The sequence below is a fragment of the Peromyscus leucopus genome, chromosome 23, assembly GCF_004664715.2.
Source record: "Peromyscus leucopus breed LL Stock chromosome 23, UCI_PerLeu_2.1, whole genome shotgun sequence".
NCBI classification, from domain to species: Eukaryota; Metazoa; Chordata; class Mammalia; order Rodentia; family Cricetidae; genus Peromyscus; species Peromyscus leucopus.
This window is the reverse complement of record NC_051082.1, coordinates 12,133,457-12,146,037: the sequence shown is the minus strand read 5'-3', so window position 1 is coordinate 12,146,037 and position 12,581 is coordinate 12,133,457. Positions and strand designations below refer to the sequence as shown.

The 12,581-nt window shown below is 54.0% G+C and overlaps 1 protein-coding gene across 2 annotated transcripts in view; it reads left to right on the top strand.

The window, feature by feature from the left end:
• Positions 1 to 12,581, top strand: part of Rph3a (rabphilin 3A) — a 78,717-nt gene that overhangs the window by 34,382 nt on the left and 31,754 nt on the right. For both annotated transcript variants that reach the window (XM_028855640.2, XM_028855641.2), the window contains exon 5: positions 4,423 to 4,569. In XM_028855640.2, the coding sequence (XP_028711473.1) occupies positions 4,423 to 4,569 (147 nt within the window). The remainder of the gene's footprint in view (positions 1 to 4,422; positions 4,570 to 12,581) is intronic.

The window sequence follows — 12,581 nt, the reverse complement described above, 5'->3', positions numbered from 1 at the left end:
CCCTCTGCATCCACTTTGGCATCACTAGGATGAAATCTATGCAGAAGGTCCTTGCAGACCATTGATGAAAATGTCCCTCGGGACAGCCTTCCTGGTTCCTTCAGTAACATCTCCTCACTGAGCTGCAGTATGGGCATCCCAGGGGAGGGTGGGCGGAAGGGCAGAGACACAAAGGGGTTCATTTCGGCTGCTGTGGAGCAAGTGGCAGAGCTCTGGCACCCCAACAGCACTTCCATCATCCCATTCCTCTGGGGAGTCATCGTGAATTAATAGAGACATCTGGCAGTCACGTGATGATTGTGTGCGGGCTATGAATGCAGGTGGGTGGTGGGAAGGGGGTGAGGTGTCCTCTGTGTGTTTCAAGGACAGACAGGTGGGCGGGGCTTCCAGGACAGTCACCCATCTCTTGTTGTCTGGAGTCCTCTGATGCAGGCTTTGGTGGCGGCGACCCCCCCCCCCCACTTTCTTTAGGTCCAGGGACAGATGCGGGCAGGGGCTGTTTCTGTGAGTGCCTGGCCGTGCTGACTCTAGCCTTCATCAGTCCCTTCCCCCACAAAGTGTCAGACTTCCAGGAAAGGAACATTCACTAATGGTCACCTTTCTGCTTCCATTAGCAGTGAAATTTTCTTTGAATAATATTTTATTCAAAAGCTAAATATTGGAGAGCAACGGGAATATAGCTGGGTAAAGACCTTCCGTGGCTGAGAGTATTCACAGGGAACTGTATACGGCCACGATTTAAAAGGATACCGCTCTGTAAAGAGAAGGGAGGGAGTCCGGCAGTTTATCCTTCTCTCCCTCTGCTATCACGTGTATCAGCTAGCTCCTGCCGTGTGACAAAATATCCGAAAGCATTTTACTCAGCGATCCCCATTTACAGAGTGCCCCAGTTATAAACCCACAGAAATAAACACCCTGCCCTCAAGTTCTGGACACTCAATCTCAGCCTGGGTACCCAGGAACCCTGCTTTCTCAGAGGATTGAGCTGGCAGGGGTGGGGTGGGCCCTCTGGGCACACGATCCTTCCTGTCACCTGTCCCCTGGCTGACGTGGGTAACAGCGCTTCTGTTTCCAGCACTGGCTTTTAACAAGTTCCTTGGCAGAGTGCTTGCCTGCCATGCACGAGGCCCTAAGTTCGATCCCCGTCACCCTATCTACACACTGGGCACAATAGGGCCATACTGTAATCTCGGCACTCAGGAGGGGGAGGCAGGAGGATCGGGAATCCAAGGTCATCCTCTGTTACTTAGAAAGTTCAAGACCAACCTGGGATGCCCGGGACCCTGTCAAAAAAGTAAACAACAAAACAAAACAAAACAAAAAAAACTCCCAACCAGGTTCTTAACATTGGACCCTGGTCCTGATGATACTAACGTGGCATCTGTCTTAGGGTCTCTATTGCTGTGAAGAGACACCACAACCACGGCAACTCTTATGAAGGAAAACATTTCACTGAGGTGGCAGCTTACAGTTTCAGAGGTTCAGTCCATTATCATCATGGCAAGGAGCATGGCAGCGTGCAGGCAGACATGGTGCTGGACTAGGAGGTGCTACATGTTGATATGCAGGCAACAGGAAGTAGACTGAGACACGGGGTGGTATCTTGAGTGTGTATGAGACCTCAAAGCCTGTCTCCACAGTGGCACACTTCTTCCAACGAGACCACGTGTACTCCAACAAGGCCACATGTCCTAATAGTGCCACTCCCTGTGAGATTATGGGGGCCAATTACATTCAAACTACCACAGCATCCTATATGCAGATATATGTCCCAAGGCCCCCATGTCCACGAGGCTTCACAGTCCAGGGGACTCCTTTTGTTCCCAGAGAGTAAAAGGTTTTGCTTGAAAAGCCCATCTTATTTTCCTATTTGCTTTGGGAATGAAAACATGTCATTCCCCAGGAGGCCTGTGGGCTCCCACTGAGACCCACGAGGAAGTTTCCAAACACCAGCTGGGCTGTGTGTGTCAACTGCTCGCTTTAGATCTGGGATAGGAGGCGGATTCAGAGGGAGCGGCAGCTTCCAGCCACCTTTCGGCTCCCTATAGTCTACAGAGGGAGGCAGTCTTCCTATAGGGGACCTTGGGGACACATCCACTCTGCTCATTTGTGTCCCCGAAGCCACTTCTGCAGCAGCTTGAACTCCTGGTGTGCACAGAGCCCAGCAGATTGTATGGTGGTGGGTGCGAGGGACGCACTGGCTGATGGTGCTTGCGACCAGACTGAACTGTAGAACATGTCCTTGCGAGGGGGGGTGGTCTATACTGGACCCCAGGTCAGGAATGTCCCCTGAGTTCAGAATGGAATTGCTACGTAAAGGCAGGAAAGAAATGGAGGGGGATCCTGAGGGTTCATATTGATTGTCAATGTGACAACAAGATCTAAGGGTCACCTTGACCCTCTGAGCATCCCTCTGAGACGTTGGAGATTGGGTCAGTTGAGGTGGGAAGATCTGTTCCAAACATGGTCAGTTCCATCCCATGGGCTGGGGTCCTGGATTGAATACAAAGGGGGAAGCGAGCACCAGCGTTTGTCTCCTTCTACTTCCTGACTCTGGATGTCATGTGACCAGTTGTCTCACATGTCCACAGAAAACCACCAGCCTGGGGAGATGGCTGGGCACTGTGGGAGGGGTCAGGAGCCATGTGTCCTTCTCAAGTGAGGCCAAGAAACCTCAGGCTGGCCTCTCTTCTGGCACACTCTTCTCCCGCACCCTCTTCCCTCGCTCTCCTTGCTCCCTTCTGGGGTCTTGGCACAGCCTGGAGGGACCTGAGGTTTCTTTAATTTAAGAGTCTTTTCTTCAGAGATAGGAGACAAGTCCGACTTTGCAAAAATTCCTTAGGAACTGACCAATACCAGGACATCCCAGAGCCTGAGAGGGTTCTAGGTGAACACCAACTCTGAACTCCCAGTGTCCCCAGGATCACAGGAGCCTTTCATCATCAGGGACAGTGCCCTGTGGTGCGTAGACCTAGGGGGAGGGGCATGCCTGGTTTCCACTCCCCCTGTGGACCACCAATAGAAGACTTTAACATCCCCTCTGTTCAGAAGAGTCTGGGTTCTAGTTAAGGTCTCTGTGTGCCCACATCCTCAGATAGTGATCTGAATGCCAGGGCACCATAGTGATTAGGTCCCTGAAGTTCCGTGGGGGATGGGAATTAACAGGTACCAAGAGCATTATTTAAGGATGGCCTTGGCTGGAGACGGATGTGATAGAGAATTGGAACCTGGGCAGCAGGAGATGCTGTGCTGTCGCTCTGAGACCAGCGCTTGGAGGACGGCAGGGCTCCTGGCATGGCAGGGAGGGGCGGGGCTGGGGCAAACGTCCTGAGACAGAAACAAGGTTTGGGTGATCAAGTTGAGCCAAGAGACCAGTGTGGCTGGGACTCAGTGGTTGGGGAGCGGGGTGGGGGTGAGGGAGTGAGGGGGTAGGGGGAGGTGTGTGTGTCAGCAGATGGGAGGGACTTGCCGTAGTGGGAAAGAGCACTGGGGCTATGGAGGTAGCATTCACAGACTTTAACACGAAGCGTCTGAAAGAGCTGAATTTGGCAACATCTGGTGTGTTCACCATGCCAGGGACTGTCACTCCTGTCTGGTCCTGGGCTTCACTGTTAGTGAGGTGCTACTGTAGGGTCCAAGCCAGGCTGGCCGTGGAACATCTGAGGCACCTGCTCCGGGGTCATCTGGGTTTCCACCAGATCTCTTCAAACCACATCTCCTTCCCTCCCTCATAAGACCATTCAGGACATCGGCTCCCCTTCCTTCCCTCCAATCCTCCTCTGCTCTTCAGCAGTAACTGATAGATGGGGGGAATGAGGAGGAGGGGGAGGAGAGGGAGGAGGGATGGGGAGGAGGGAGGAAGAGAAGGGGGAGGAGAGAACTAGGTTTGAATTCCCAGTTGCTGAATCAAAAAGCAATTTTATGGCCCCCATGCCAAAGTGACCCCTGAGTAGCTCATGTGTCCTGGACTCTAGAACTTTCCCAGATCTGAGTTTTCCAGATAACTAGGAAAGTCTGAGAGCTTCCTGGTTGGCATTTACCTCAGGAGAGTGGGCCAGGCCATCCATTGGGTCCACCTGGCCTGACTGTGTTCCCTGAAGCTATATGCGTGTGTGTGAGGGGGGTGCATCTGGTTTAGGCTCTCTCTGAAAACATCTTGCTTTCTAGCTTTTCTTCATGCACATAGTCCGGGACACTTACTGAAATAAATGCATCAGAGTGGGGTGAAGGAATGATGCATGTTACATTATTCAGATAGGCAAACTGAGGCTCAGAGGCACCATTCCGCCTCTGGGCCAGTGAGGTTCCCTGCAGAAGCTCCAGCCCTGGTTTTGCAGACCCCTGGGTCTCTGTCCTGACCTGCCTCATGCCTTCCCCTCAGCCTTTCCCAGCCTACCTCATGCCTTCCCTTTGGTCTCACAGGCTGCAGGCAGGATGGTCCGTCCATCCCGGAGCGCAGTCCGACAGGCAGAGGAACCAGGAAGAGCTGACAGACGAGGAGAAGGAGATCATCAACCGGGTGATCGCTCGGGCAGAGAAGATGGAGGCGATGGAACAGGAGCGCATTGGGTGAGGCCGGCTTCGCCTCCTCCTGAGGCTGCATGGTGATGCTGGGGTGGGAGCGCTTGACCATTTGTGATTCAGGATCCTCGTGGCGTGAGGTGGCGATCTGACCCAGGAGATGAGGAGGATGAAGGGAGTGTACCTGGGCTGGGATCAGGGCATGTCCAGGTGGGGTGTGCATGGAAGGAGGGAAGTCTAGCGGTCTGGAGACAGGACAGAGGGAGGCTGACCATGGAGGCTGTGCTGTGGGTGTGAACACTGGCCATCTTAGCTGAGAAGAGCTGCATAGAGAGCTCTAGAAGTGCTGAATCCCCACTGAGGGCAGAGTTAGCGGAAATCGTGAGAAGAAGGTACTGCATTTGACATTATAGGCAAAGGCTCAAAGGCAGGGCAGGGTTGGAGAAAGGGTTCATGCCTGGGGCAGGGGGCAGGATGAGTGGCATTCGGTCCCCTACAGTGCAGCCCAGTGACCATGCATGACAATGAACTGAATGTTTTAAAACATTCAGAGAAGAGCTGGTTATTCCCAGTGATGAGATGGACACACCAAGGACACCCACCCGGTCACAGCAGCTTATACACATGTACCCAAGCCTCACTTGCGCATCCCATAAATATGTTAAAAAGAACGTGCAAGAACACACCCCAGAGTAAGCTGTAGCGTTACACTGGCAGCAGGCAGATGGCAGGCGGGCACCGTGAGGGCAAGGCGGCTGAGGTGGGACCCGGTGCGGGGACACACACTCTGGGCTCGGAGAACCCAGAGTCCACGGTGGAACTGGGGCACAGGGATTTACCCCCCTGCTGATGGGAGGAAGGGCATAATGGCACCACAGGGTTCTAAAGAGGATAGAGCGAGATGATGGGCGTGCCCCAGTTGTAAGTGTGTTTAATGGATGGGAGGAAAGAGGGCAAAGTGGATCTCAAAGAGCAGGGATAATGGCCTGTGGATGGGAGGGAGGCAGCGCTTGCAGGAAGCGGATATGGAAGAGAACAGAAGCGAATACATGCTGGAGGGGAGTGGGAAGCTATGTGGGTGGGGAAATGTCAGGGACCATCAGGGGCAGGGTGACGGAGAAAAGGGGAGACTCGAGGCATGGCTACAGAGGGACCCACCCAACAGTCCCTTACACTCCAGTCTCCAGTGGGAACTAGGGAGCTGCTGAGAAGCCTCCTCGCCTCTTATCCTCAGGAAATCTCTTACTGTCCCAGCGCAAAGTGGAACAGATGCACCCTGCTTGTGTGTGTGTGTGTGTCTGTGTGTGTGTGTGTGTGTGTGTGTGTGTGTGTGCAAAAGCCAGAGACAGAGTCCAGATATCTTTCTCATCACATTCTACCTTTCATTGAGAAAGGACTCTCGCCTACAGTGCATCCATTCAGCTAGGTTGCCTGGTCAGTGGTCCAGGGGACCCTCTTTTCTCTTACCCCTAAGCTCTGGACCTCACTGCTATGTCTGACTTCCACGGCTGCTGGGGATCACAGCAGGCTCGCTACCCACTGGGCCATCTCCCCAGCCCTGCAGCTGTGTGTGGTGCCGTTCCATGGGCGGGGGTCCTGGGCGAGTGCATAAGGAAATGGCTGAGCGCAAACAGTTCTTCGGTCCTTGCAGAGACCCTGACCCGGCCACACTTTCATATCTATGCCCCCGCTGGTCCTCCACTGCTTCCAGCACAAAGTCAGTGTGTCCCTGTCTTGCCCTCTGTGGCCCAACACTGACACTTGATGTCGTGAGGCAGAGCTTCGTGGTTGAGAGCTACGGCCCCCAGATCAAGGAGACTTAGGTTCAAATCCTGATCCTACCATTGATTTTTCTCTGTAACCTTACGGTAGCCGCTTTGCTCCCGTGCCTCAGTTTCCCCGTGTGCCGAGCGGAGATGATACTCCTTGGTGAGTGAATACGCAAAGGATGACGGTGAAGCACACATCCGGTAAATGGTAGCTACCCAAGGGCCAGTTTCGTCTTTAAAGCAAGAGGCCTTTTTGTTTGTGTGTTTGGGTCCTGACGCTGACGCTTTTGGTTTGCACCTGTGATGAGATGCTCCAGCTTGGCAAGCCCTGGAGTCCCAGCATCCCCTGGCTTCCCCGGAAGGATATTTGAGAGGCTTCCAGGGATCCTGGGCCAAATCTGGGCTGGCAGAGTGTACCTCTGCTGAGCTGGTGTATTTTCTCCCTGGCTTCCCGGCGTGGGGAGGGCAGCCCCGGAGGCCTGGGCAGCCTGTGTCTCCTCCCTCCCGGTCGTCAGCCCTCCCTGGCAGCATCGCCAGAGGCAAGCCCGATGCTATTTGTGTCCTCTAAGCTCCACACCATGCTTTCAGTCCTGTTCCTCCTCCTACACCTCCCGGAAGAGCATCAGATGAAAGCCGGGGTGGAGCACTGGGGGGGGGGGAGCACCGGGTGGGGAGGGAGACTACAGAAAGGGTTCTGCTATCCGGGGCGTCCAAGGCTCTCAGTGAGCCCGGGTTCTGCCTCAGTGTCCCCAGTTGACTCTCAGGTGCCTTCCTGCCCACTCAGCGGCTACCGTGATTGGGCGTGGTGAGGACCTCACCCAGCCTCTTTGGTGGTGTCTCTGAGGAAGGGGGTTCTTTTTAACTGGACTAGGATTTCAGGTGCTCCCGTCCCCACCTGGGTCCCTGCTGCTGAATTTTCTTCTCTTTTCTGTTACCCAAGTGAAGCCATCTGGGACAGCATGAGGTCATTTTGAATCGACATGGAAAACAATCCCCAGAAGTGGCACTATGTGAACCCACAATGTGCCAAGTCCTGCATTTTTTTTTTTTTTGAGACGTGCTCTCATGTAGCCCAGGCTTGCCCGGAGCTCCATATGTAGCTGAGGATGACCTTGAATTTCTGATCATTCTGCCTCTACTTCCTGAGTTCCGGGGTTATAACCATGCACCACCACACCCAGTTTTTACAGTGCTGGCGATGGGACCCAGGGCTTGGTGCATTGTAGGCAAGCTCTCTACCCACTGAGCCCCCCAGCCCTGAATCCTATGGTTTAAAACTTCATTGGACTCAATACAGCCACTGCTCCTCTTAACCCTATGGAGTGGGTACTATAGTATCTCCACTATACAGATTGGGAAACTGAGGCTTGAGAGACAAGGTCATAGACAAGCTAGGTTGAGCAATCCTAGCTCAACCCTTCTGGTTGGCCCTCAGAATGATGTCCTTAACTCTATATGGTGTCTTCTCTGGACCTGTCCCCCAACTCCCTGTCTGTGAACCTAAAAATACATATCTATTTTATTGTTTTCCATGCACATGTGCATGCCACGGCGTATGCACGGAGGTCAGGAGGCAATACTTGGGGGTCAATTCTCTCCCTTCGTTGTGTTTTTTCTGGGGATTGAACTCGGACCATCAGTCTTGGCAGCAAGCCTCTTTACCTGCTGAGCCATCTTGCCAGCCCCAAATCCAAACTTCCATTTAAGAGTTCAAGCTTAGTAGGTGGCCTCTCCAGCAGACTCCTTCCTGCCTTGTTAATCTGCGTTCTGTGCTGGCAATGTTGGCTGTGTTGGGCGGGCGGGCTCTGATTTCTGGGGGTGGGGGTGGGGAGAGGCATGAGGTCTCCCAGGAGGCTTTGCGTCCTCTGTGGGACAGTTTTGCTGGCACTAAGAACCCAGGAGAGCCCCGGGCTGTGCCGAGTCCCAAACTGCCTTCTGCAGCTCCATCCCCAGAGTCTAAGAGCTCACATGCCCTCCACCCTCTCCCCGGCTCTGCCCTGTTCAGGATGGGAGGAGAGAGAGATGGTGGCCCGCGAAGAATCTCTTCCCGCTGCTTCCCTTGCACACATTCCCTCTTCGGGGCGCAAGGTGGAGGCTCCTGGTCTGTTCTCCACGATTAGCTGAAGCAGACTTCAAGGAGTTAAGAATTCAGGCATGGCTCTGCTGGGTGGCTTTCTGTCCTGTGGGGCATCTGGGTTGCTCACTGCGTTCAGCTGGCAGCAGGATTGCACTGCACTGGAGGATCCTGTGTCTTCTTGCCTCCCCCCCCTCCCAGCTCACATTCTTCCTTGTTCAGTAGCCCACCCCTGCTCGGCTCCTTCACATTGAGGCTTCAGGAGTGCAGAGGTGGAGGTCACTAAATGTCTTTGTAGCCAGGTCTGGGACTGAGACCATGGTCGAAGGTCCCATCTCCTTAAGAGAACAATGGCTGGTGTATGAGATGTGACTGGCTGCCCTCTTTCTCCCTGAGCTGTGCACACAGGGGGACTTAAGGGGAGGCTGCAGAGCTGTCCCAGGGGATCTGCATCAGACATACAGCCTCAGGAAAAAAAAAAACCTCTCACCCTATGTGTTAGCAAACACAGCCATGCCACATCTCCATGGAAACGTGGCTGCTGGGGGCTGCCTCTGAGTGGGAAAGGGCTCTGGCTGAGTCAGAAAGACACGCTGATTGTCACTGGACTTTCAGAACGCGCTAAGTCCGGAATAAACCGTTTGCCTAGAAAAGTCGTCCGCACCCCCACTCCGTCTACGTGACAGCGTCTCTGTCCATGAGGCTGCCCTTCCGTGTCCCCATTGTGCTTCCTTGGGTCTGGATCTCCTCCAAGGCATTTGCACGTATCCTGCCTGCAAAGAGGCGGCAGCTGGGTGGCTCTGTTCGAGGTCAGCATCCAGAAACAGACGGGCTCAAAGAAAAGTCATTAGAGTTGTCATTAACCTTGGCATCCCAACTTGATGATGGAGGAAGAAGCCAGAGAGATGAAGAAAGACCTGTTGTGGCAGAACCCACTGTGTCCCTGACACGTCCCCGTTGGGGTTCACTACCCCCTCCCAACGGTTTGACACGGAATTTTTCCACAGTGTTTGTCCTTAGGCAGGTGTCATTCCCATGGCTGGGCAAGGACACCGACAGCCAGGTCGATCTGTCCCCTTCTACACCAGCCCCTTCCTCCTTTAGTCTGGAGCCCTGGCCTTTCCGGGGAGGGGTGTGAGTCAGGGTCGGGACACCCAACATTCTGGACATAGTTATAGATGTGTTCATTTTTTCACAAGAAGCCAACAGCCATTGATTTTTATCAGGTTTAATAGTACTCTGTAACCTCCCCATGTTAAAAGCTAAGTACTGCCTCAGTTTCCCCAGGTGTTAGGTAAGTGTTTTCAGCCTTAGCCATATTGAGTGGTACATGCCTGTAATCCTAGCACCCAGGAGGCTGAGGCAGGAGGATGTCAAGTTCAAGGTCAGCCTGGGCTCGTAGTGAGATTTTATCTTGGAGGAGGGGAAAAAAAAACTGGCTCAGTTAGGAAAGTGGCAGCTGCCAAGCAAACACGAGGTCCTGAGTTCGGATCCCAGCCTCCATATAAAAGCCAGCAGGAGCTAGGGGCAGTGGGTGGAGACAAGCTGATGCCGGGACCTCATTGGCTGGCCAGGCTAGCGAAATCGATGAGCAACAGCCGGGGTCCGTGAGAGACTTGGTCTCAAAAAAGTGAGATGGAGGGCAATGAAGGTAAACATTGACCTCTGACCTCCACACACGGCTGCGTGCAGGAGCACACACACACACACACACACACACACACACGCACGCACGCACGCACGCACGCACGCACGCACGCACGCATACACACTCCATCCTTGAAGCTCTGTGGAACCTGTTGGTACCGAAGCAAACGACAGTTTTAAAAAATTCCCTAACGGCCCCCAGTGTCTGCCATCAAGGGACTGTAAATCCTCACACGGCATGAATGGTGTGTGTGTGTGTGTGGAGGGGAGCTGCAAATTTGACTAAGTCTTTCACTGAGGCTCTTTAGCCTTGAGACATCCCACAACTCATCTGTCAAGTGGGAAGTCCAGTCCCCCTCTCCCAAGTCCCTCTTACCCAGGCTTTTCAGCCTCGATACTCACCTGCACGTGGGCCTGGGGGAATTCTTCATATTGAGGGCTGCGCATCGCACGATGGTTAAACAGCATCTCTGGATTCTACCTATCAGCTGCTTGTTGGAGACACCACCAGCTGCAATACCAACACCAACAAACAAAAGTCTCTAGCACTGAGCAGTATCCTCTGGGGGCAAAGTCATCCCCGGCCCGGTCCCCTGTCCCTCTGCTGGTGGTTCATGGACAGAGGGAATGGGCCAAGGATTCTGAGGTCATCATAGGCAACCTTTCGGGGGGAGGATGGAAGAGAACACTGGACTAAAGTCATCCAATGTCTGCCCCCTGCTTCCAGCCCCAAGCTGGGCGGTCACTGTCTCAGCAGTGGCCCAGTGCAACAGAACACACTGCCATCACCATGTTATGGATGAGAGAACAGAACCACAGAGAGGTTAAGCCACCTGCCCAGAGCCACACAGGTAGGTGATGGAACTAGGAACAGGAGCCCAGGCTAGCCCACCGCCGTAGCCCGATTTTGCCGTTCCACAGAGAAGTATTTCTTGCACCCTGTGCTGGGAACTCTCAGATGCTGAGCACTTCTTCTCACCCATGTAACATCCTCAGGGAAGAGAAAGGCTTATTGCTGCCTAGCAGCTGAGGAATCTGAAGCCGTGCGCCCAGGTGCGCACAGCCTTCCGGTGGCCACATGGGACTTTGAACTTCAACATCTTTCACACCCTTCTGCCTCTGGGGGGTGCAAGTGTCGAGGACAGTTGACAGATGGTGGTGGTGGTGGGGGGAGGGATTCGGAGAGACAGGCATTCACAGGTGTCTCGGATATCCGTCAGCTCGATCGGTTCTGTCTCGCAGGGCTTCGCCACTTTCTCTCAGTTCCGTTTATCATGACGGGGAAACAGTTGGAGCAGCCTCGGCTGAGTCCCGACCCTAAGCGCTGAATGACACAGAACCTTCCCTTGTCCAAAGTCCAGGCAGTTAGAGCCGCCGCCGCCGCCACCGCCACCGCCGGTGCCACTTGTGAGCGACTGCCCTCTTCGTGCCTCAGTGTCCCCATCTGTAAAGCAGGGGTGATAATAGAAGTGCTCTCACAGGTGCTCACTGATCAAGAGAAACATGGTGGGGAGTACTTAGCACAGCACCTGGCACACTAAATGCCCCAGGGTGAGATGGGAACTGTGGCTGCTCGGGGTGGGAGAATTGATTGACGAGTCTGCCAGGCACAGACCCTGAATGCCAGCTGTGCGTGGGGGCAGCTCGGTTATTTGAGGACAGGTTCGGAGAGCCCTGCCTGGGAGCCCGGGGCTGGCCTCCACCAGAGCAGCCACCTCCTGCTCCTGGCAGATGGGCCCGTTCCTGCTTCTGACAATACTACAGCCCCGAAGCTCCGTAAGAGCCTTGATAATATCCCCCCTGCTTGGCCATTGGGGGAGGCAAAGAGTGAGCAGAGGGATTTAAGAATTGATGGGGCAGAGAGAGAGAGAGGATGTGGGACACAGAGATAGACAGTCAATATGGCACCTACTGTCTGTGCTGAGAATCGTTGTGAGGTAATGCAGCAGCTGATCTGGCCCCACCTGCTCCTTGGCGGGACCACATAGTTCAGCCATTTTCCATGCTGGTTCAGGGACCAGTGCACGAACCACTGAACCTAGGTTAGCTGGGCAGCTTCCGTCATGTTGGTTCGCATCGGCCGCAGAAAGTCGTCTGTCTCCTCCGCATCTCAGGAGCCACAGCCATGCTCACCGGCAGCCCGGGTAGTGGTGATGGTGTTGCAGAGGCCAGCTTGGACTTCCATGGGAGCCTGAGATTTCACAAACACAGTTACTGGTCTCTGCAGGGCAGGTTGGAAATGGGTCCTCTCAGGAGCCTTGCAAAGCACCATGGTTGTGTGTGAAGGTGTGTTCCTGCATGTAGACGCTGATCATCCTGTCCTTCTTGTGCCAGGGTGTGGGGAGGCCTATACCAGTGGTTCTCAACCTGTGGGTCTCGACCCCTTTGGGGATTGACTGACTCACACAGGTGCCACTTATCAGATATCCTGCATATCGGATGGTTCAAAAACAGTAGCAAAATTACAGTTATGAAGGAGCAATAAAATAATTTTATTATTGGTGGTCACCACAACCTGAGGAACGGTATTAAAGGGCCGCAGCATTAGGGAGGGTGAGAACCACTGTCCT